Consider the following 25,365-nt stretch of genomic DNA (forward strand, 5'->3'; position numbering starts at 1 on the left):
TATGAGAAGTCTAGAGAATAAGTTGTGCAAAATAATAATAATATATAATAATTAAGTTTAAGTTTAACTTCTGAATGAAATGGGACTCTTAAATGGTGGATAATCGTAATATTGCAAAGGAAGCAATAGAAATTAAAAGGAAAAAAAAGAACGGTTTCCAGAGTTATTAGATATTAGCTTTTTTCATGTTTTTTAAAATGTAAACTTCGTTTAATCAATAAATTTTTCAAAATCACATTGTCTTCCACACTAAAACACAAGTTTTTAGTGAAATTTTGTGATTTAATCGCTAGTCTTCCTTAAAAATTTTTAAAATTAGTATTAAAATTAAGTGCAATTGAATTTAAATAAATAATTATTAAGACATGAATACAAGACGGGAATTTATTCCAAAGAATCCAAACCAAAATTTTTCTCGTAATAACGGCAATAATAAGAATAAGAAAAGTCGTTCAATAAAAAATCTGTCGCCTGCCAAAAAGTTTCGATTACGACTGAGAAGGGCCAAGTTACAGAAACGGCAGCAAGTCAGAGAAGAATATTTTGAACATGATATGAGAGAAAATAACAGGAACAAACGAAGGAAGCCAAATAATAGATATAGAAATTACAAGCGGCAAAGTAATTTTCCAAATAAAACTATTAATGGAAATGCAAATAACGAGATGAAAATTGATAAGAATTCGGATAATTTACAACTCGTGGAATCGACTTCTCATAAAATAAATTCTATATCTTATGCCGCATCGCAAGAAACTATGTCGAAAACTTTAGTTCGTAGTGAACAAGCAAAAAATGAGGAAATTTCTTCTCCAATTTCACTCTATCCAACTAACACAAATACAAATACTGAAAACTTTTCCTCAGTCAAATGTTGTTGTCATTGCGCATGCTCAGGATCGTCGAAAAGAAAACCTAGAAGGAAATTATCATCTCCATATCTAGGCGATTTTAGTCAAATTATGCATTTTGCGGGCAGCAGTAAATGCTTGAATGCGGCAAAAGAATTAACAACAGAAGTTTTAAATAAAACTATTATGACACAGCATGAAAAGTTTATCAAAACGAGTGGCGGGCAAATAAATTACGATATGCCGGCTTTTAGCACTTACATGCAAAAGTCGGTAGGAGAAAATGTTAAAATTCGTAATGAACGAAATGGTGTTCGAACTATGAGGTTCGTCCTTAATTATCTTTGTCAACTGATATACTGAAAATAATATGCCATAAGTAAACAAATTAATAATTTTATTTAATTTTTCAGTTTGAAGGAAACTCACGAAATCGCCCAAGCTCAACAAGAGAAGAATGCAAAATTACGTGAAGCATTTGGAATATCAGAATACTTTGTCGAGGGAACAAGCTTTGATCCCGATCGTAAGGCACGCGAAGATCTGGCAAAAAGTGAGGCATTGCAAAAAGAGATTCAGGCAGATAAGGCTAATCAGAAGAAATATGCTCTTGTCAGAACGCCATCTCCTGATATCGAAAAAGAAGCAACACCTGCCACAGAAGACGAAAAGAACGATAAAGTTGATAAAAAGAAGAAGAATAAAAAGAGAGACGCGTAAGAAACTTTTGACATAATCATTTATTTTAACGGAATCAATAAATAAATATTATTTTTATATTTTGGCAGGTCTTCAAGTCCAGATCGAAAAAAGGATAAGAAAAAGAAGTCGAAAAAGCATAAGAAAGATAGGTAAGAGATAGAATTCATGTCTATAATAACACTTTTTGACCTCATTCAATGCCTCGATATCCCAAATTTTTTTATAATATAAAACCTTCCTATGCAAATGTTTTAAACATTATCTCCTATCATTTGAATATTCTTTAATTTTGATACGAAAATTTCGTGTTAAAGACGATAATCGAGGTAAGTCTAAAGGATTCTACCAAAAAAAAAAAAAAGACAAAATAAACCCGTTTATAGAGTCTCTTACCATAACTAGAAATCCGTTTGAATGAATTCTTTAATTATCCATCAAATATTAATGCATAATCCATTTTATATCCACAGTGGAAAGAAGAAACGTTCTAAAAAACGTCGCGACAGTGATGAAAGTAGCGATTCAAGTGACTCAAGCAGTGAAGATTCTTCCTCAAGTGATTCCGAAAGTTCGTCTGATGCATCCAGTGTTGATGATCGTCGTAAACGTCGCAAGAAGAGTAAAAAGAACAAAGTAAGTACAGATTTATAGCTAATGTAGAAATCTCAATATATCACATTTACATTGATTTTTCAATTTTTTTCTTTTGCTTTCATTTTACGATAAATGAAAATATGATAAATTTTATTAACTTCTCTATATATTTTCCAAATCCATAATTCTTTTTCTAAAAATTCAAACTGTCCTTATTCAAAAACCGAAGATAACGGAAAGGTATCTAGTAAAAACTCAAAAACTTTTACTAAAAACTAAAGTAATTTCTTATATTTTTGTATTAATTTAAGTTTTTTTAGTTCCTTATCGTTTTCGTTCTTGATTATTGATACATAAATTATGATTTTTGAATTTAAAGAGTGCTCACATTTTTTTTACTGTCTAAATCAAATCATTTATTCATTGATGATTGGACGAAATTGCCCCGAGTTTACTTAGATGGATTCTTTAGGTCACTTTATGGTTGACTAGTCTGGTACCAAATAGCATGATAGTTTTGTTTGTCCAATTGAATATCGGAAGTACCAACTCTGCCAAAATTTATTCACAAATTTTTATGAGATATTTCGTCCAAAAATCAATGAATATCACAAACATTATTGCAATACATATATCTATTTATTTACATTTCCCCCTTAACTATGTATGTTAAGCATAATATTTTTCTTCGAGTTCTTATCAAATTGCTCATCTATTGATATTAAAATATTCAAAGAAACTGAAAAAACAAAAACATTAAAAAGATTTTATTCTATTTTCTTGTATGCTTCAAATTTGAAGGAACGAAAGCTTGAAAACTTTCACAATTAAGAGTAGTTGTTTGTCAATATTTCAAGTTAATTATGCTTCTACATGATTTTTTTTATCAGCAAAAAGTTTTTAATTATTAACGGAAAATTAATGCAGATAATTTTGAATTTTAAGTGAGAATTAGGTTAATCTCAGGATTAAATTTAAATCTTGAAATTTGTTTCGGATTTAACATAATTTAATAAATTTAAAATCAATTTTTCCGTTAGTAATTAATAATTTATTTAGCTATAAAAGTAATAAATTAATAAAACATGTTATTAAAAGACGTAAAATTCTTTCTGGCATATCCTTAAACACGTATTAACACTAAATATAATGTTATGTTAGGAGATTAGTTGAACTGTAAGTAAAACGTGAAAGTTTTCTTGATTTGCTTTCATCTAATATACTTATTGATGGTGAAAACGCTTTTATTTGAATTGATTTTGTATCAAGTTTTGTGCATTGTCTTCATACAAAATCAATGTTTAACATAATAATAAATAAAAATAAGTATGAGAATTGAAATACATATTTTGATAACATTGCTTACGTTCTGAATAATATTGTCTAATAAAATTGTTTTTCTTTCCATTTGTTTACGATTTATTTGAACAGAAGAAGAAGTCGAAAAAGCAAAAGCATGAAAAGAAGAAAGAGCGTTCACGTGAAAGGTAATTAATTTAGATTTATTTCTAGTATGTATTGATTAAATATTATCTTTATCAATTCAGCTCGTTAGATAAAGGACGAAAGAATCATTCGAAGGAAATTAAGAGTCGAAAAGATGACCGAAGAGAAATCGAACCGCGTCTTCCTGAGAAGGATTTCCGTAATCCAAGAAGAAGTCGTTCAAGAAGTAAACGTGATGAGAGGAAAGTGTCTCGCAGTCGTAGTGACAGATATCAGCGATCACAATCTCCAGTCAAAAGATCAAGGAGGGATTCACAATCTCCAGTTAAAAGGTCAAGAAGGGATTCCAAATCGCCAGAAAAACGCAGGAGAGAATCGAAATCACCAGTCAGACGCAGAAAGGAATCAAAATCGCCAGTTAGACGTAGAAAGGAATCAAAATCACCTGATAGACGTAGAAAGGAATCAAAATCACCAGATAGACGCAGAATTGAATCAAAATCAATAGAAAGGCGTAAGAAGGACTCAAAATCACCTGAAAAACGTAGAAAGGAATCAAAAACACCAGAAAGGCGCAGGAAGGAATCAAAATCACCAGACAGACGCAAAAAGGAATCAAAGTCACCAGAAAGGCGCAAAAGAGAATCAAAAACACCAGATAGACGTAGAAAAGAATCTAAAACACCTGAAAGGCGCAGGAAGGAATCTAAATCACCTGAAAGGCGCAGGAAAGAATCAAAGTCACCAGAAAGACGCAGGAAAGAATCAAAGTCACCAGAAAGGCGAAGATTTGAACCAAGCAGAGAAAGAAGAGATGACTTCCGGCGATTCAATGACATTTCTAGAAATAGGAATCGTTCTCCACCAGCTAGAAATCGTTCACCATCAACAAGGAATCGCTCGCCTCCTTCTAAAAATCGAGCATCACCTCCGTCAAGAAATCGCTCTCCTCTATTAAGAAGACCTTCGCCATCTCCAAGAAATATCCGTAATCGATCACCTCAAAATGAACGAAACCAGAAGGACAGATCAGCAAGAAGAGACCGTTCTAACTCATTAAATAGAAACGAAAGGAATCCTCGTAGAAATCCTTCACCGCCTAAGCGTCGTCGTTCCAGATCTATTGAAAAACGAGATGATCGTGACTTAAAACGAGATTTTTCTAATAATAGAAATAGAAGGGACAGAACACCAGATAAAAAAGGTCGTGATGACGAAAGAAGACGTTTTTCACCAAAACGTCGCTCACCAGATAGACGTCGTCCTGAAATGGATAATAAAAGAGGAGGTAGAGATAGGTCATCTTCAAGAGACAGAAATCAGGCAAAATATCAACGAAAACGATCAGCAAGTAAATCAAAATCTCCAGTCCAAAAGAAAATGTCTCGTGTAGAAAATCCATCACAAACTAAAGAAATTGAACGCAAAAGTCACACAAAGGAACGACAATCTGATCGATCATTGAGCTATTCACCAGCTCGTAGAAATCCAGAGCGATACAAGGAGATTTTGGAAGCAAAAAATAAATCCAATGAAAAAGCTAAGAAGCATACAGGGCCTGTAGTTAAATTGCAAAGTGATAATGAAAGTTCCGATAATGAACAAGCTGATAAGGTTGATGAATTTCTTATTGATAAAAATCAAGACAAGGAATTTAATCGCTTAAAAGCTTTGAAATCAGAATTGGCAGCTAAAGTTAAGGAATCTTTAGAGAAGAAAATTATATCTGAAGAAGCTTCCTCATCTCAGCCGAAATTAGATTCAAAGCAAAAGGCATCTCCTGAATTTATTGATAATCGAAAGCACGATAAGAATAAAGAAGTGCAGGTAGCACAAGTTAGTTTGCCTACAAAAGAAAAACATGATAAGAATGACAAGCAAAATGTTGGCAAATCTCAAAAATCAAGCAATGATGCACCATTGAAGAAGAAAGAACCATCCGAAACTCCAGAAAAGGATGCTGTACGCGTCAGAAAGTCAAGAAGTCGATCAAAGTCACCACGAAGGTATGTATCATTTTCTGAACAGAAAGTTCATTTCATTTCAGTTCATTTATTTGAATTTCAAATGACCGTTACTTCTTAAATTTGAAATTCATTTTTAATCCTTGGATTTATTTTTAATCTCACGATTTAACAAAACTTTATTTTGAATTTTCAATTGCAGAGGACGTAGATCAGGTTCGTCATCAAGTTCATCTTCAGAATCTGGATCATCGCATTATTCGAGTGAAGATTCTCGTAGGTCTTCTAGTCGTTCATCACATTCAAGTCACAGTAGTTCATCATCAGAATCAACACATACAGAACGTTCACGACATGAATCAGTTGAAAATGGATCGCGTTCGCCAAGCATCCCTCGTCGAGCTGGATCTCCGTCATTTTTGGACAGACGAAGAATCACAAGGTAAGAGGATTGCTTTTGCACAGCACCTTTTAAGTAGCATGAATTTTAATTATATTTTTTTCATTATTTGAAATTATTCTTTAGATCACGGAGTAGAAGTTCAAATTATCGGCGAAGACGTCGATAAATGAAACAATTATTATTTTTTTAAATATTTTTTTGTGTGCTTCATTTTTTGTAAGATAAGCTATACAACTTTTTTGTTTTTTTGAATTTTGATGCTCACATTTATTAGATCATAATTTTGATTCTTACATACTTATTATTTTTCGATGAAATTTTTCTTAAATAAAAAGTGTCCAAACCATAAATATTTATGCTTTGTGAAGTAATCTAGGCACAACTTTATTATTTAAATAAGCTCTTTCAGTTTTCTTTTGTTTTCTTGATTTTGGTAAGTCAACATTTACTTTATTCTTTGATACAAATTGCTTACAATACTAATAATCAGCTTGAAAATAATAAAAAAGTCATTTACTAATCTACTAACATTCTTAACTTTACTAACCCAATAAAAAAAATAATAATCTAGTGCAAGAAAGCGACCGATTCCATTACCCAACTACAGATCATCACAACATTCTTCAGGAAGTTCACATAGCTCAAGTGTTAGCCGAAGAAGTTTAAGTCCATAATCATATTTGACATTCATCAGCACGAGTTTAGTTTTTTCTGGTCACTAAAATCTAGTCTCAACTCTTTTTTTTTAAAAAGGAATATCCAATAAATTATATTTTTTTTCCTCTCTGCAGTTGTTGTCTTGTACTAATAAAAGCAATTAATCACATATTTCATGATATTATAAGGACATTATAGTAATAAAATAATAATTATGAAATAAAGGAATATCATAAAATAATTAAAAGAAAAATAATTAATCCATCCAAGTCTTTTTACTTTTATATCCCATAAACCAGGCATTAATCAAGAATATTTGTGAATGTATACAGTATGATAATAGTTATCAGTTGCATATTATCAATATTTATTTTGTATTTTCTTTCTTTGCTGCTGCCCTACGTCTCTTATCAGCCAAATAAATGATCCAGAAGAATCCAATAATATTGGCGACAAACACTCTAAGCATAGGTGGTACAAAATTGAAATTCACAAATACCGGCAGTGATAAGTATCTCCAATTTGTAACCAAAACTTGTAAGTACAATTGTTTGAGGATTTTCTTTGCTTGCTCAGGTGATTTACCTTCGAAAATTGACAAGAAATAAAGACTAAGTCCTACGAAGGTAGGTGCAAAAAGTATTCGTTCCAATAAAAATTCAAATAATGCTTTGTATTGGACATCAGGTACGACATTTCCAAAGAATGTATAGAAATAATGAGGCACAGATCTGAAAAAATAAATAAATATTATTTATGACTGACTGTTTATTTTAAGTGACGAAGTCACTAAGCATACCCTCCAAAGATTAATCCAAATAATGTATATGCAAACACTGAACGAGGATTTACATTCTGTCCTGATAAAATCTGCGATGCAATTGAACCTGATGTGGCCACAATGGAACTAAAATGTTTAATCATCAATAATACATAATCAAAAGAGAAATTTTCATGTTTTTCAGCATTTTACCTAGTGATTGACTTTGTTCTCACTGGATGATTAAACAATTGCTCAAAATAGAATCCTAAAAAGTTATAAATCGGTCTTGAAAGTGCCATTTTCACTCAATTACTCGGACTAATTGGATGTACTTTGATAAGTGTTTTCATACGACTAAAGTTCAAGTTTCTTTCTTTTGTGCTTTTATTTCAACGACTTTTATGTTAAAATGTAATTTTCTCTAGTCTTTTAGTAACGTTATCATTAAAGCGTGGACGTCAAGTTCAAGTGTACGAGAAAGTCAAGTGATGCAAAATGCTTTTTGAACTTCAGGTATGTAAATTTGAATTTTTTTTATTAATTATGTTAATAACAGCACGGGATCATTTTGTAATCATGTTGCTTGTGATGAAAATAGCATCAAGTCATAAAAATAATGTTCAGATTGTCAATTACTATCAATTTCATAAAATTTGAAACTGAGCAACAATAGAAATCAAGTTGAAAGGCATGAAGCTTTTGTTGACATATTCACATTGGGTATGGTCGTTTAAATTTGGGATGTTAGGGATTTGAGATTTAGAGTCATTAAATGAACACGATGCAATTAGCCAATAATTTTATAAATGCTAAAGAATTTTAACATAACGGTTTTTCAAAATTTAAATTTTCGAACGGCCTTTTACTGGATTAAAATCATCCAGCAATATAAGACAGGTACTAAAAACAAGCATAAAATCGATGTGAATATAGAAGGTCAGCAAAAATGAGCAAAACTTCAGAAACATTATTATCAAATTTTGTTTATTTTCATCAAAAACAGTGAAAAAGGTGTTTCCGTGTTAGTTAATTCATTTAGTATAATTTAGTTGTGATAAGTGTACGGTAATAAGGTTTAGCAACATAAAGCGGCAGATAAACACTTAAATTAAGACAGATAATTAGAAGAAAATGGTAAAATAACACAAATCTCTTTGTTTTGTTTGGGAGAAAAAAAATCTGATGTATAAAAAAAAAAAAAAAATTAATAACAAATAGACAAGCCTTCAGACGTTTTCTCACACTGATAATCCATACTGATACTTGACTTTGTGATTAAAACTTTTTTTTAAAATTATGTCAGCAACATTGTGATCGTTTATTTTTTTAATGGAATTTTATTCAACTTTTGTGACCTTCGGATTTATTCATTCTTTTTAGGAAGGCGCAATATCATCGCCTTGGCCACGAGCAGATTCAAAGCCAGATTTATTAAATTACAGACATGAAGACCTTGAAGACGCACTGCATAGCATAAATTTAAATAGTCATATTTCATACGAAAATAATGATCCATCGAGTAGATCCTTTACCGTTATAGACTCAAATGAAAACTTCCAAGTGACCGATGTTGAAAATTTTATTAGAAAATTAGGCATTTCCGATCCTGATAAGAAGGTCAAAGTTGTTTCAATATTCGGTAACTCAGGTGATGGCAAATCGCATACAATGAATAATGTCTTTTTCGATGGAAATGAGATTTTCAAGATGAGTAATAAGCAACATTCATGCACACTAGGTGTAAGTTGTGCTTTCCAAAAGTATTTTTACAACAGTCAAATCTTATGTCTGGACACCGAAGGTCTTCAAGGAATTGCACAAAATGAAAATCAACAGCATCGAATGCTTATGAAGGTACTGGCTGTATCTGATATTATTATTTATAGGACACGAGCGGAAAGACTAAATTCGGACATGTACAAATTTCTGGGAACGGCATCAAAAATATATCAAAGACATTTAAGTCCAATATTACATGATAATACACAAGGCATTTCAGGAGGTCCAACGGTTATAATTTTTCATGAAGTTCACAATACATGGCCATTAGAATCGAATTTAGTGGAAGCACCAGAAAATATAATTAAAGAGAAATTTCTTGAGATGAAATTAAACATTGACGCATTCAGTTCCTTACATTATGTTGGTATTAAGACAAATTCATCACCGACCGACTTTAATCCATTAAAGAGCATTTTAAAGAATGATATTGAAAATAAACTCAAACCAGCAAGGACAATTCGTAGTATTTATGAGCAACTTGATATGCTGAACAAATTGTTTTCTGGAAATGTTGAGTATAACATAGATAAGGAATATACTTTACATGAATCATTATTTGTATGTGAAACAATATGTGAAGGATGTTATCAGCGATGTGAAAGTACAAGAGATCATGTTAAGAACGGAACTGAGCATACAAATTCGTCAGCATGTAATTATCAGCAACATCTCAACAATAAGATTTATTTATGTAAAAAGTGTCATTTAGAAGGACGCAGAAGTATTGTCAAAGTTATCAACTCTAATGGAGATTGGATAGCTAAGTATACATCATGGAGTTTCTCCAAAATTGACTGTGAACGTCATGGTGAAATTTATCGTAGTCGCTGGTACGGCAATAAATCACCAGAAGAAATTTGCGTCCTCTCTGAAGCTGTTCATATTTGGCGTGATGGACTTTTTAAGAATCAAGTTCCAACTCATTCAGCACAAGCAATTGTTGATGGAATATTGTACATATCAGATGCAATTTCATCAGTTTCAGCACAGCCAACTAAATCAGTTACATCTTGGGTTGCTGATAATCTTGTCAATCCAGAATATTGGGTTCCAAATAGTTCAATTGTGCACTGTGAACTTTGCAAGACCAACTTTGAACAAAGTGGATTAAAAATACATCACTGCCGGAACTGCGGCAAAGGAGTTTGTAATGATGTAAGTGAACTTTTTATAAGGCAATCGTGTGATATTAATTATCATGTGTCATTTTATTTATTTACTTAGTGCTCAAAGAATCGTATGACCGTGCCATTAAAATTAGGCTGGGGAACTGATCTCGTACGAGTCTGCAACAAATGCCGGGACGAGTTAATGAAAAATGAAAATGGTAATAGTGATAACAAAGGTTCGTAGATTAGAAATGGCTTCGTCTCGCTGTGCACTAGATTTTTTTAATTGATTAGATTCGATGCCTTTTTTTATGGATACGTAGTTAATTCCTTTTGATTATTATCAGTATGTATTAATAGGTTGCAAAAAAAAAAAAATTATTTTTCTAGTTGCGTAGAATTCCTTTGTTTGAATTTTTATTACAAGATTTGAAAACGTGACTCAATGTCATCGACAAAATTAACTTGTGAATTAATATGTCTATATAGACTTAATATTCATATTTCCTACATTGTAATTATACTTTCATAGAGCGCATGGATGAGGAAACTAAAAATGTCAGAGTACGAAAATATGGAGAAGTTTTGGCAAGTGCTGTAAGTAGTGTTGCTGCTGCATTGGAATATCCTAAAGAATTGATTAAGGATAGCGTTAGACCTGAATATTGGGCAAAGGATTCGGACTCGCCGTCATGTGCATTGTGTGATCAAATATTTGGAAATAACATTGACGACATGGAACAATCAAAAATTCGTGAGCTGAGTAATGCCTCTGGAAATTTCGGCATGCAAAATTCTCCAATCCATGCCATTCTCGATATTCGACGACATCATGTAATATACTTTTGACTTTATTGCCTTTTTGCTTTATACTTAAAATGATAATTTTTATATTTCAGTGTCGTGGATGTGGAGCTGCTATCTGTAATAAATGTTCGCTCAATCGAATGTCAGTTCCGCAACATGGCTGGAATAGTGATGTCAGAGTTTGTGATAATTGTTGGAAGAAGAGTAAGGATTCATAATTTTCCGGATCAATATAATCTAATAAGAAGTCGGTCACGTGTGACGTTTAAAGTTTTGAGTGGGTGTGAAGCTGTTTGTTACTTTATGGATATTTTTTTTTCTGCTTGAACTTTCTATTGGATATAGTAATCATAAAGAATGAAACTAGAACTAGTCCTAAGCAGTTAACTGAGCCAGGAATTGATATTCGAGTATTATTTTCAATTCTGTGTGAGTATTGAATACTGAGTATGAGTAAAGTATCAATTCCTGCTCTTGACCAGACAAAATTTTGGACGTCACAAGTAATCGTACCCCAAACGATACTGCGCTTTTTAAAGAATTATGTATTCCATATTAATAGACTATAGTTGATCCTTTTATAAAAAAATTTAAATGATGTAGTCATTTTGTCTTTCTTTAAGCCAATTACCTAGCTTAATTCTATTTTACATAGAATTCTAGTTCTCTTCTTTTTTGTTGTGTTTTACAAATCAAAAAATATTTATAAAGAACCTTTTTTTATTTCGATGCAAATTAATACAAAATATATTTACAACTTTTTTTCGATTGCTTAATTTATAGCCTTATTCTTTTAGCTTAGTATTGTATTTTACTGATCTATTTCATAAATTCTTACGAGATGATCATTTCCACAGCTTGCTAGATGAATTTTATTTTCAGATGGGCGGAATTCAAGCTTATTTACTGTAAGGTGATGTGCGTCTGAATTATTTAAAGACGAGAGAAGTTCACAGGCAGAGCCGTTGAAAGAATAAAGTTTAATGATTCCAGATTCAAGTCCAATAGCCAATAAATAGTTGTTTTGCTTATAGAAGCTACGAGCGAAGCATAAAGCAGTAATCGATTCAGATGGAATATTTATTGTGCAACAGCTTGCATAGTCTTTCAAACTAGATTCTGAGGAAGTGCTACTTTTAGTCCAAACAGCAATTTTTCCATCTCGAGATCCAGTAGCAAAAAATTTATCATCATGTGTCCAGTCGCAACACCAAATAATTCTCTCGTGAATTCCATTGTTCTTGTCTGTCGTTGACACTAATTGGAAATTGACGTCATTATTTGCGTCAGGAAGATTCTCGAATAAAGACCACCTTCGATCGCGTGATACTGAGAGCAGTTTGTTTCCGTCGGATGAAAATTTCAGTTGTGTGACTGTCAATTTATGTGAACGAAGTCGTTGGATTATTTTCCAAGTGCTTGTATTCCATAAAAGAATTTCAGCATGTTCTAAAGTTGTTGCTTTACACGATGAAGCTAAAATAGTTCCACTTTTATTAGCTGCAAGAGCATAAAGCTCATATCCGTGACCATAAAGCTTTTGTACTTCAGGCCATAATGTATTTTGTGTGAGATATTCTTCAGTTGGCGGTTCCTTCATTAAAATTGGTACGAAATAATTTTCAGGATATTCATCCTTAAATTTCTTGTCTTCATTTACTGGATTTAATAAATCTTCTTCATATACGATTTTATTGGACAAGCCTAATGATGGAACTGCAGCGCCCTTTTGATTAGACTTTGCAATTGCGTCGCCTTCATCGTCTTGCTCCTGATCTTTTGTAAGAGTTCTAAAGTTCTCGACGAAATTAGCAGGAGCTTGGAAACTTCTTACAATTTTTTCTTCAGCTCCACTTGCAAATCTGTACCTTGATAAAACAGCTATACATTGCATATCATATCCATGAACTTGTGGTCTTGCTATTTCATGATATGTCGTCGTTTTACCATCACGTGCCCATATTGAATGAAGTCGAGTTGTTTGGTCCATAGATGCTGATAACAAAAATTCACCTTTTGGCTCCCAAACGATGTCTTTGACTTCTCTAAAATGTCCGCTATTTATTACCGATGGTTCCCATAGTCGATCATTTTCGTTAGATTTCATCCACAAATGCAGACTTCCTTGAAATCCATGTCCAACAATTAAATTGCCAGTCTTATTGAATTTTCCACCATAAAATCCTAAAGTATTTCCTCCGACTTCACCCACTCTGACCTTTTCAAGCCACATACATAAATCATTATCATATGTCCAAATAATCATTGTTCTGTCCATGGAACTTGACAGTAATTGGAGTGTATTGGAAGATGATCTATTCCAATGAACACTGTAGACCCAATTTTCATGACCTTGCAGAACTGATTCAATTGCCAATACAAATTTTTGATTATTTAATGTAAAAATTCTGGTCTCAATTTGGATTTCATCAATATCTTTTGGAATCAATTCAACATTAGCATTATAAGGTGATATTTTCCAAATACGAATGAAGGAGTCTTGAGATGAACTAGCAAGTAATAAATCACCATTATCATCCTTAATAAAATCTAGACAGCGTACCCAATCTTCATGTCCAATTAGTTCCTCAATTTTTACAAATTCTTTATTCTCATTCTCTCCATAAAATTTTACTTTATCGTCATCAGTTGTGAACGTCAATAAAATACCGGCATTATCTAGTTCCACAAATTTTACGCTAAAGCAAATTCCTCGATTTAAGTCAATTACTTGAAAAGCTTCAATACTTTCTTCTTGGAAATTTGTAATTTTCCATAATCGAATAGTTGAATCAGCCGATCCAGTAACAATTAATAAGGTATTTCCGACATAAATACTATCAAGAGATGTAATCGAATCTGTATGTCCTTTTAGTAAAATTGTTTTTGGATTCTCATTATCTTCAATATTAAGATAAATGCACAAATTATCATCACTTCCAGAAATCAATTCATTTTCCTTGTCTACACCAGGCTTCCTTATCCATTTAACAGTATTCACCCGATTCGTGTGAATTGCATGTGTTTTAAGTAGTTTACATGAGTCATCATACTGCAAATAATGATAAATTGACATTATAAGCACATTTCAAGAATAGATAACAAATTACTCACGTTTGGATCTAAGATAGCTATAGAATTTGCAGCGGCATAACATATCAAGCCATTGTTACCCCAATCAAGTGCAAACGGAGATCGATTGACAGCAATCGATGAATATAAATTAGTTATTTTCATTTTTTAAGGAATTAACACTTAAAATGTGATTTTTGTTTTATAAACAGACGCGAAAATTCGTTTTTTCTTTGCATCTTTTAGCGAAGTTTTTGAAATAATGCGATGTTTTGAATAATTTTGACTGACTGTCTGGGTAACTTGGACTCTGACGCTGAATGCATTTAAAAATTACTCAGTTCTGATTATTGTTAATTTAGAAACTTTCAGGGATTACTTAGTTTTATAAAAGTTGAAAAATCAATCAAGAAACATAAGATAACCTAAATGCGCTTAAGTCATTTAGACGAATACATGCATACTTACTTATTGGTTTTTCCTTTGCATCAGTTTGTGTGAAAAAAATTTATGTTCAAAAGGCATAATATTTGGGAGATCAGAAAAGTCTATTTTCTCTATTATAAGCACTGTGTATTAATGTAGAAATGTCAAAAATATTAAATATGTGTTGTTTAAAAATAGATTAGTGTGAAGATTTGTTCGATTCTGATCGAATGGTAAGAAAATTAGCTAAAAACCTTTTTTCAATATTTTTTTTCCTTGCAAAATCTTCCTTGTGACGTCCATTTTTGTACTTTATGCCTTAGAAAATCCTTTGATAAAATTTCCATATATTTATTGTATGAATCATTCTTATTCACAGAAATTATACCAAATTTTCAATCATTGCCAATAAGAATAAATGAATCCAGCAGGTAAAATGTACGGCGTCGGTAGGAAATCAAGTAGTTCGGACGAGGATTTATTGGATGATTCAGAGGAGTTGGAAGCACAGAAGAAAAAACATTTTTTGGATTATGATTATGGTGATTCGATTCATGGTGATTCACCGCAGCATACAGCAAAAATCAATGCAATGAATGCAAAACCATCAAATGATTATCCAATAAATATGAATATGAGCAGTAGTAGTAGCAACATCAATAATAATAGACCTACGACGGCACCAACAAATCAATTAGATTGTAAGAGAAAATTAATTAACGATCGTCCGAGTACGTCAAAAATGGCTTCGTTGGATCAATTAAATTCAAATACGTCGGCATTGACAAATAATAACAATAGTAATAATGTAGAAACAGTTTATTCAATCTTCTCAATGCTCGGCTCATATAATTCTGCAGATATAACGTTAAAGTTTTTAGAATTTTCTAAAAATAGGGAAATGTGCGCGACTTTACGCCAATCAGGCTGTATCTCGCTTTTGGTTCAAATTATTCATTCGGAACCGGACGATGAGGTTCGCCAAAAACAGTGTCTCCAAACATTACACAATATAATTCATTGTAATGCAGACGATAAAGCGGGGAGACGAGAATCACGTGTGATTAAATTGATTGAACAATTGTTCGATTATTGTGATGCGCTTCGATTAATTTTGAGAAATGAATTGAGTGATAATGTGGACAGACATCCAATTCAAGCTATTGGAACGTTAATGAAAATCAGTTTCGATGAAGAACATCGTCATGCAATGTGTCAACTTGGTGCTTTACAAACCATTTCAACATTAATTCAGTTAGATCATGCTGTGCACGGATCTACTTCAAGCGATAGCTCTTGCATAACAATGCGTCGTTATGCTGGAATGTGCTTAACAAACTTAACGTTTGGCGATGGAAACAATAAAGCTCTTTTGTGCTCAAATAAGAATTTTATGAAGGCACTTGTTGATCAAATCAATTGTAACAGTGATGAATTGGTGCAAGTGACAGCAAGTGTTATTCGTAATTTATCGTGGCGTGCTGATGCAAATATGAAAGAAGCACTGAATGAAATCGAAACAGTTAAAATACTAGCTCTTGCTTCAATGAAATGCACACAAGAAAATACGCTGAAAGCAATTTTATCTGCACTTTGGAACTTATCTAATCATTGTGCCAAAAATAAGGCTGAAATTTGTGACATAGAAGGTGCCATTGAATTCCTCATCGATATGCTGTCATATGATGCTCCAAGCAAGACAATGGCTGTAATTGAGAATGCTGGAGGTATTTTAAGAAACATTTCAACTCACATGGCATTACATGAAAGATATCGAGTCATTTTAAGACAAAAGAATTGCTTCACAATCCTTTTACAGCAATTAAAATCACCAAGCTTAACTGTCGTATCGAATGCATGCGGAACTTTGGGAAATTTGTCAGCTCACAATGTTGAAGATCAGAAATTTTTACGTGACAATGGAGCGATTCCAATGCTTCGTTCTTTAATTTATTCAAAACACAAAATGATTTCGACAGGAAGCACTGTAGCATTACGTCATTTATTGGCGTGTAAATCAAATATGACACACGGCGAGAATTTAGATTCCGTAGCGAAAATGATGGATCTCAAAGAATTACCTACTCTTAATGTCCGAAAGCAACGTGCACTCGAACAAGAATTAAATTTGACTGCTGAAAATTATAAACTTGATGAGACATCACCGTCTACAAAAGATGATAAGATAAGGGATTTTGAGACAGTATCGAAAGTTAATAAGAATAATAATAATAATACTCGAAGCAGTGAAATGAGAGTTCAAGATATTGAAGATGAAGAAGCTCCTACTAATTTTAGTAAATTCGATGATGATCAAGAAACGGGTGAGAAGTGTGAATATCAAGAGTCGGATCAAATTACAGATTACTCAATCCGTTATGGTGAAAATCAAGATTGTGACTCTGATGGTGAAGACACGAGAAAGCGACGAAATATTTTGAGTGCTGATGACACAACAAAATGCTATAATGAAGAAGGAACTCCAGCAACAATCTCGAAAGCAGGTTCTATGAGTGATTTGCGTAAGGAAAAATTATTGTCAAAAGAACCAGCCAAAACAGCAGACGTTGAGAAGAAAGTAAAAGGCAAATTTTCAGCTGGTGCATCAGGTATGCAAAGTCCAGAGAAGACTGTTAATTATTGTGTTGAAGGAACACCAGGCAATTTTAGTCGCAATGATTCTTTAAGTGATTTAGAGGAAGCTTCAAGAACACCACCAAAAATCAGCACATCAAGTAACAATAACACAAGCACGGCTAATAAATCAATTCCAAATAAATCGTCAATTGCTTCAAAAATCCCACCACCTTTAGCAATTAAAAAAGAATCTGTAGGCGAAAAAGATTCAGTTGCAGCAACTCCAAAAAGTGTGACATTTGTAAATTTGGCAGAAGAAACGCCTTTAATGTTCTCTCGTACAAGCTCTATGGGATCATTATCGAGTGCTGAACCAGCATGTAATGATGACAAAAGTTCTGTCGTTAGTGACTTCAGTCGATTAGCTAGTGGAATCATGTCTCCATCAGATTTGCCAGACTCACCGACACAAAGCGTCCCTCAATCGCCATCTTCAAGACAGCCAAAACCAGCACCAAGAAGTATCCCGACAATTAAAACCCCATTGCCCGCAACGAGAGAAATTATTGGTGCTGAAGCAGCTGAAGATAGCACAAACACATTTAATGTTGAAAATACGCCTGCAGTATTTTCGTCAAGAACAAGTTTGTCAAATTTAAGCTTTGATGATGAACCTAAAATATCAACTGACACAATTTCGAAAGACTTCCATTTGATGAAGCATCCAAGCGAGGATGAAGACTCAAAGCTTGCTAAGAAAATGATGGCGACAGAGAACTTTGCTCAAGACATAACTGCTGAGCATTCAGACGTCGAGTCTTCAGACGACAACATACTTCTTGAAAGTTGCATTAACATGGGAATCAATCGAGGTGTAAAACAGAAGGAAACTAATGGAAATGCATCTATGAGAGCTGAAACTAGTGGTAAATAATGACATTTTATAGATTTTAATATATTATCCTAACATTTCATTTTAAATTTAGGATTAAGCTCAGCAGAAACAATACCAAAGATTTCGCCTCAAATGATGAAAGAAAATCCAATTGATATGATGCGATCGACACCTTTATTGCCACCTTATCTTCCAGTAGTCGACGAAATGAATAGATTTATCGTTGAGGATAGTCCATGCAATTTCTCTGTAATGTCAGGTCTTTCGGCTATAACAATTGAGTCGAATATGCATCAAGTTAACAAGTAAGTAAAATTATTATTATTTAACGGTCATTAAACATTTGAAAATTGTATAAATGTTCAGTAATATCTCAGTTCATCTTTGTTCAGTTCATTTGAATTATGTAAATTCGTTAAAAAATTTTATATAATTTTCTCTTTATTTTTTCAAGGCCAACTGCAAAAGTGGAACCGACAGTTCGTAACGAGACTGATGAAGGACCAGGATCATCTAAAAAGCCATTGACAATGTCTCGGCCAGATTATGAGGATTCGCTGAGTTCATTATCAGTTGAATCGGAAGATGATACAAATTTACTTAATCAAGCAATAGCAGCAGGAGTTCAAAATCCAAAGAAACAAGATGTCAGTAATCCTATAAATATTCCAATGAAACCAAAAACATCAGCCGACATTGCGAATGATTCAATTAGTTCCGTAGACTCGTGTGATAAAGACGATGCTTCTAATTCGATATTAGAGCAATGTATACGGAGTGGAATTAATAAAGTAGTTAAGAAGGATAGTTCCAAGAATCGTCCATTAATGACGTCGTCACCTAAAAAATCATTACTTCCAACACCAAATGTTAGAGCTATTCCATCAAGTTCTAATAAGAGTATAAAAATTGAAAAAAGTCAAGCACTTCAAGATGAGGAACTACTTAAGGAATGCATAGCAACGGGAATGATGAAAACATCTAAGGCTGATAATGCACTATTAGAGGATTTCACAAAATTGTCAATTGCCGATCCAAAAAACGGAGAGACTACGTCTGTAATTGCAACAACGGATGTCCAATGTGTAATTACAGGCGTAGAGTCAAGTACCGAAAAGAACATCTCGAAGATATACAGCAACGTGATGCAGCAAGACCAAGACGAAAGTATCGGTTCCGAAAACGAACGTTCTCTCCCAGTAATTTGGATGATGCCAAATGGGTCTAGCAGTATGACATACGAATTGAGTGCATCTCTAAACAGTATGGACGATAATGTACTCGAAAGATCGAATGAGTATCCAGCAAATAAATTATCAATGATTGCAGCATGTGTAGATTTAGACGATGAATCAATTATGGATGTGTCCAATGAATTTATGATTGAAAATGAGAAAACATCTGAAGCTAAAATTGAGGATAAACATAAGAATCCTGATTTAATGCTTAAATCTGTTGATCGTTTGACACAAGAACTCGTATCAACTGCTGAATATTTAAGGAAGAATGCAGTTGATGACGTTAGTGAACAGAAAATGTCAAGTAGCATTAGCAATAATACATGGAATGATGAAGTTTCTTTCCCAAGCATAAGTATGACAGCTCCAATGATTGGTTCGACAAATGACGAAGCGACTTTTGCAACAGATCAAATAAATCCATTGCCTGAAGAGAAGGAAGAAAAGGATGAAAAGGATGAAAAAGATGGAAATAATCAGCTTGATGACAAAACACCAACAAATGAGCAATATGTCTTTAATGTAATTAAGAATGAAACACACAGTGACAGTCCATCACCAAAACTTGACTTTAAAGTGGGCGGAGAAATTCAGCCACTTAATGGCAATAAAGTTAGTTTTTTGTCATGCGGTCCAGCAAGCATTGACACATTAAGCTCGACAATGAGTAACTCAACAATTGTTCAAGTCGAAGCGAAAAGAATTGCCAATAATTTAATGAACAGTAAAATGATGGATAGTACATCAAGTTTAGATTTAGAGAACATAAGACCGCCTTCAAGCATGGACTCAATTAGTTTGTGCAGTTATCAAGATGTATCTGTCCAACAGAGTCCATTTAAAGGCCAATCAAATAATAATGGCAATAATAAAAAGTCACTACTTACTGGATTAGTCGCGAAACGTGCTTTAGGACATCAAATGTTTGGTGGAAGTGTCGAAAGTGTTAATAATATCGACAGCATTCGTCCACCATCACTTATGGATGAACTTCTTGATTCGATGATAAGCGTTGATTCAATTATGAGTGAAATAGTTGATCCAACATTTGCAATATCTAGCTATGAGACAGCTTTAAGTGATATGGAAGACAGTTTGACACTAAGAAGCTGTCAAGATCTCTCAAAGGATGAAACTTTGACGCCAATGTCATCTGATTTCAGCAGCGTAGAGTCAACACCAAAGAAAAAGCGAAATGTCAGAGCTGGAACTCCGAAACAAAAACGTCAAGCTGAAAAGGAACGTTTTAAGACATATACAATCGCTGTTGATATGCTACTTAAGGAACAGCAAGAAATGCAAAATTCAAGTACGGAATCAGGAAGACGCTCATCTCTCAATGCAAGGCAGCGACGTCAAGAAGATCGACAAAGGTTTGAGACACAAATAATCAGTCATTCACCGGATGCATCTTTAAGTGTCTCAAGACGAAAAGATGATCCTGAAAGATACAAGACATTTAACATTGAAAATGATGAAGATTGCTCGATTCGTGACATGACTGCTAATTTTGAATTTATTCGAACGGAATCGATTAAAGTTGCTTCTAATAATATTTTTGATGCTGCTGGACTTCGAGATAAATTGAATTGTATCAAATCAAATGGAAATGCTTCATCAAATTCTTCAGCACAGGTGTCGAATAAAAATAGTGATGAAAGTCTCGAGGATGAGCATCAGTCATCAGAAACGGAATCGCAAAGAGATCTCAAAAATGTTTTGCATATAGAGGAAGAGATAAATGTAGAGGAAAAAATTGCAGCTCCAGCAATAGACGTTGTCAAAACAAAAGGAACTAAAACATCCTACATTTCACCATATCGAATGTCAGCCAAGATAACGCCAGCAAAGAATAAGTCAGTCAGAGTTACAAAGTCACCAATAATAGCAAAAGTTGTTACCACTAAAAACTCATGTCTGGAATATAAATCCAACAACATTTTGTCACCAAAATTGAACATCTCGAATACTAAATTGAATGGAAACAAGAGCCGTTTTGGAGTCATTCCAAAAGCATCGATGAAATCAAATAATGTTGTTGCATCTCCACAAAACAACTTAAAGCCAGAAATAATCGAAGAACAAGCACCGGCTCCAATCATTCGTCAAGGGACTTTTGTCAAGGATGAGCCAACAAATGAACAAATTCCAGTTGTTGATGTTGAACCTCCAGCTACACCAACAACTAAAATTATTCAGCAACAATCAAAACTAAAGCCACCGACACGCTTATCATCAGCATCAAAAACTCCATCGATTGAAAGTAAAAATTCATCGCCAAAAAGAACTTCCAATTTACCATCTTCCTTAACACAATTGAAATATCGCTCCAATAGTAATGCTTCTATGAAAATTAAGGAAATATCTAATCCTGTCGCACGCAGCAATACAGGAATAACTTTGAATAATCCAAAGAAAATTGTCTCGAGCAAAATTGCAGGAATATGGAAGAATAATGAAAAGAGGACGATTTCTAGTTCGTCGACTCAATTAAATGGAGGAAGTAAGCTGTCAACGCCTACAGGCAATGTCAACAGAAAAATTGTCAGTAGTCCAACAAAGGATGTTACGAGAATCAAGAGAAGTTCGACTTGCGAACAAATTGGTAAGCAAAAATTGTATATTTGATGCAATGCTTAAAGTTGGTTATTTGAGGACTCGAATATTTTTAAAGACTGGAAAATTTAACGTTTTTCAAAATTTTGAATTTTAACAGTTTTCAAAACCAAGTTCAAAATATAATTTGAATTTCAATAATCCGTTAATTTTTGTTTCTATTTTCTCTTCCACAGCATAAATTATCATAAAATTTATGACGCTCTATTACAATTAAGGAATCAAAAGGAAAAAGTTTTTTTTTTGTCTTCGTTAATAAATCAACGATAATATGTAGCTGATGTATAATCATTACTATAAATTAAGAATATACAGTAATCAATCGTCAAGATTCTCCTTTTTGAAGAAACATTATGAGGAACTTATCATATTTTAGAATGGAACGAGGAAGAAAAACAAGAGTAAAAAATTATTTTTGTCTAGTCGGATTTAATCATATTATTGTTCATCGAAGGAACATTTTTTTTAAAAACAAAGCATAGTTTGAAGAGTTGTGAAATGATAAGCAGTGCCATATTTACTGCTCTAAGGATGTCAAGAAAGTTTACATTATAATTTAGTTGTGCTTACTGCTCGAGTTAGTTCCTTTTTGTGACATTCAGTGAATGACTCGGAATTAATTTTCATATTCTATTATTCGATGGAATATCCGAGCAAATTGCATGATGACAATTTTTAATTTTCTGTCCTTAAAGATTTATTTTTTAAGTTAAAATATGAAAAAGCGCTTTTATGAGATTAATTTATGGAATACGACTTCATGAAATGATGTCAAAAACTTTCCAAGGTTTTTATTCTGTTTTCGTCATCATTTCATGGACTCGAGAGTTATTCCTTTATATTCTTCTATTATTATTTTTTGGCTTCCAATACACAGACATGAATTTGCTTCTTTTTTGTGTATTTATGTTTATTCTAGAAGAATCATTAAGATATGCTTTAAACTTTTTTGCAATATATACCCTCGTGGATCCCCCTCATAATATAAATTTATAGCATTTAAAATATATTATTTTTTTCTGCAAAAAAATTAAACTTATGTATTTGGACGAGATGAGATAGAAAACATTGTATTTGGCAAATTGTAATTTAATTAATAAAAATTCTACTTCTTAAATGTTTGCTTATTCCCAAAAATAGTTTTATTTGTTTCTTTTATTGATAAATAATTAATATATAGTCAACATCTACATTTGGCGGAGAATCTGGGGGCAATGATTTGTCAAGCTGACTCAGGGAGGAATCAGTAATTACGTAGTTAGAGCATTAGAGGTTGTGACATCTGCTTTGTTTATAGAAGTCGTCCACAAATGACGATAAATTTGAAGTTTGACTGCCCATACTCTTAATGCTACAATGGAAGGAATATACTGCTCAAAAATGGCAATTTTGGACGTTACGTAATATCCGAATCATCCCCGACACCATATGCTACCTTATCAAAGTTTTTGACATCAAGTTTACCATTAATCACACATAATTTAAACATAAATAACACCAACACCTATTAACATCGTAAAATTGTCAAAGTCGTATTACCCACACCACTTTTGACCACATCTATCATAAATTATGCTTGACAAGAATTACACCCCCAAACCCTCCGCCCTTGTATACAAATTTGTACAAAATAATTTCACATTTCTTTGGAAGAGGATTATTTACAGCACAGTTTAATCATCAATGACTTTCACGAACATTTCCATAGGACAATAGCTAAATTACCACCGAAAAATAGATATACAATATTTTTTGTCTCGTACGACACTTCAAATCCAAAGCCTTCACCTACGCAGCAGTGCCAAAACGATCCAAACTTTTTATCCATTGCCTCCTTGACAGTTTTCGCTGCTAATTCATAATTTTGTGCATATTTCTCACATGCTGTCGTTACAATCTCTATTGCTTCATTTTTGATATCGTCACTCATGTCGGAATGCTATGCAAATTAAAAGGATATTTGTTTAGTTACGATATAGATATACATGATAATGCTTGTATGTGAAATGAAGAGCATGCATGAACACGGTTTGAAGGTAGAATGATAAAGTACGGTAGGTAAAAACGGATTAAAATGAATGGATGGAACGCATATTTTGACTTGGTTGGGGAAAAGTATCAAAATTTATCGTTTTTGAATTCTGAGGGATTTTCGGAGCTAATCTTAATGACGGAATTTTTAAATTAAGTTTTAACGTATTTCAAAGATTTGAATTTTAACGTTTTTCTTAAATTCAAAGTCATGAATCATTTGAACTGAACTGAATTGAACTTGAGTTTCTGAATGATTTGAAAAGAAAATAAACTTAATCTCAGGATTAAAAATAAATCCCAAGATATAACTTAAAATCAAAGCAGTCTGATAGGAAAATCATTCTATTGCCTGTCTGTAAACCTTAATAGAATCTAAGTGTCAATCATTAAAAATTCTAACCAAAGTGACATAATAGACCGCATTATAAACGACATATAATTCCGCTGAGTATAAGAAAGAAAGGTTTGTTTATTTTCTGTCGATTAGTTAGCATGGATACACACATAACTTTAAGCTCGTTATGCTCAATTTTCTTTATGATTTTTATGAATCAATAAAATTCATTGTAAGGAAAAAAAATAAAGCAGCAACTGAAGAAACTGTATGGATTGTAATGAATAGGGGAAAAATGCGAATATAAAGATAAATAGCTAGACATATAGAAGCGGATATTGATGACTAAATGAAATTGTAAGGCTGATTACAATGTGTTACATTTCTTTTTATGTCGATAACTGTGACACACCGAAAAAATATCAACTGTGACTATAAAATTAACTTATATGAAGAAATTTGATCTGATAATGTCGTTACTGCATGCAACCTTTCAGTCGCGCTTTGCCTTTTGTTTGTCGACTTCTTTTTATGTCACACGATTGATAATCGAAGGTATCGGATATGGTCTATTGAATTCTAGTATGCCTACAATGTTCCAGGAATTGCAATTTGTTCATACCTTAACTAATGCATATGTGTGGACAATCTTCTTATCTCCTTCACCACCTTCCTTCGGCTGATCATCCATTGTCAACACAATACGTTAAAAATCTAAATTTCCGATTCTATTTTCAGTCACAAATTAATAACACAATTGACTTTTATTGATGACAAGACTGACTGCTGAACAGCACAAACTATATCCACATTCGATGCACTCGATTGTTGTTTTACAAATGAAATTATTCAATATGATGCTTTTAAAATCAGAAATTATTGCGCTTGCGTTTAGTTTCTTCATTCAACTTCAAGAGCAGTACTATACCGTACATATATCGTGTATAATGTGCAAATTCTCTCTCTCTTCACTGTATATCCTTTCAATGCATGCAAAAGAGGGTTGGTGGTTTTTGCCGGCTTTTCTTTTCTCTTGCCTTGCTGTATTTATTTTTGCTGCTGTCTTTTTGTCAGTTTCGTTGCTTATTTTTTAGG

General features: G+C 32.9%; 5 protein-coding genes across 7 annotated transcripts; 2 read left to right on the forward strand and 3 right to left on the reverse strand.

The window, feature by feature from the left end:
- The first annotated feature begins 3 nt into the window (after positions 1-3).
- On the forward strand, positions 4-23,041 carry LOC139092788 (adenomatous polyposis coli homolog). The gene is made up of 12 exons (XM_070643320.1): positions 4-1,177; positions 1,265-1,567; positions 1,640-1,702; positions 2,024-2,186; positions 3,579-3,634; positions 3,695-5,599; positions 5,760-5,999; positions 6,532-6,605; positions 15,008-18,079; positions 18,140-18,353; positions 18,503-21,891; positions 22,079-23,041. Exons 1-12 carry the CDS (start codon positions 366-368, stop codon positions 22,081-22,083), a joined length of 10,296 nt encoding a protein of 3,431 aa, XP_070499421.1. The 5' UTR covers positions 4-365; the 3' UTR covers positions 22,084-23,041.
- On the reverse strand, positions 6,874-7,776 carry LOC139092573 (peroxisomal membrane protein 2). Its single transcript, XM_070643019.1, has 3 exons — positions 7,591-7,776; positions 7,417-7,524; positions 6,874-7,348 (listed from the first exon to the last, which is right to left on the reverse strand). Exons 1-3 carry the CDS (start codon positions 7,677-7,679, stop codon positions 6,985-6,987), a joined length of 561 nt encoding a protein of 186 aa, XP_070499120.1. The 5' UTR covers positions 7,680-7,776; the 3' UTR covers positions 6,874-6,984.
- On the forward strand, positions 7,023-11,854 carry LOC139092572 (zinc finger FYVE domain-containing protein 1-like). Of its 3 annotated transcripts, none has more exons than XM_070643016.1 (5): positions 7,023-7,893; positions 8,761-10,317; positions 10,387-10,507; positions 10,804-11,105; positions 11,171-11,854. In XM_070643016.1, the coding sequence occupies exons 1-5, from the start codon at positions 7,876-7,878 to the stop codon at positions 11,294-11,296; spliced, it is 2,124 nt and encodes a 707-aa protein (XP_070499117.1). In that variant the 5' UTR covers positions 7,023-7,875; the 3' UTR covers positions 11,297-11,854. The 3 variants fall into 3 exon arrangements, with proteins under 3 accessions (XP_070499117.1, XP_070499119.1, XP_070499118.1); XM_070643018.1 differs by having other exon boundaries at positions 7,025-7,893; positions 10,387-10,489; XM_070643017.1 differs by lacking the exon at positions 7,023-7,893 and adding an exon at positions 8,320-8,514.
- Positions 11,779-14,355, reverse strand: Elp2 (elongator complex protein 2). The gene is made up of 2 exons (XM_070643015.1): positions 14,193-14,355; positions 11,779-14,130 (listed from the first exon to the last, which is right to left on the reverse strand). The coding sequence occupies exons 1-2, from the start codon at positions 14,313-14,315 to the stop codon at positions 11,890-11,892; spliced, it is 2,364 nt and encodes a 787-aa protein (XP_070499116.1). The 5' UTR covers positions 14,316-14,355; the 3' UTR covers positions 11,779-11,889.
- LOC139092574 (dynein axonemal light chain 4) lies at positions 23,028-25,091 on the reverse strand. The gene is made up of 2 exons (XM_070643020.1): positions 24,893-25,091; positions 23,028-23,841 (listed from the first exon to the last, which is right to left on the reverse strand). Exons 1-2 carry the CDS (start codon positions 24,959-24,961, stop codon positions 23,593-23,595), a joined length of 318 nt encoding a protein of 105 aa, XP_070499121.1. The 5' UTR covers positions 24,962-25,091; the 3' UTR covers positions 23,028-23,592.
- Positions 25,092-25,365: the final 274 nt, after the last annotated feature.

The sequence above is a fragment of the Chironomus tepperi genome, unplaced genomic scaffold (assembly GCF_022539635.2).
Source record: "Chironomus tepperi strain 1889 unplaced genomic scaffold, CSIRO-AGI_Ctep_v1 contig_309, whole genome shotgun sequence".
In the NCBI taxonomy this organism is placed as follows: domain Eukaryota; kingdom Metazoa; phylum Arthropoda; class Insecta; order Diptera; family Chironomidae; genus Chironomus; species Chironomus tepperi.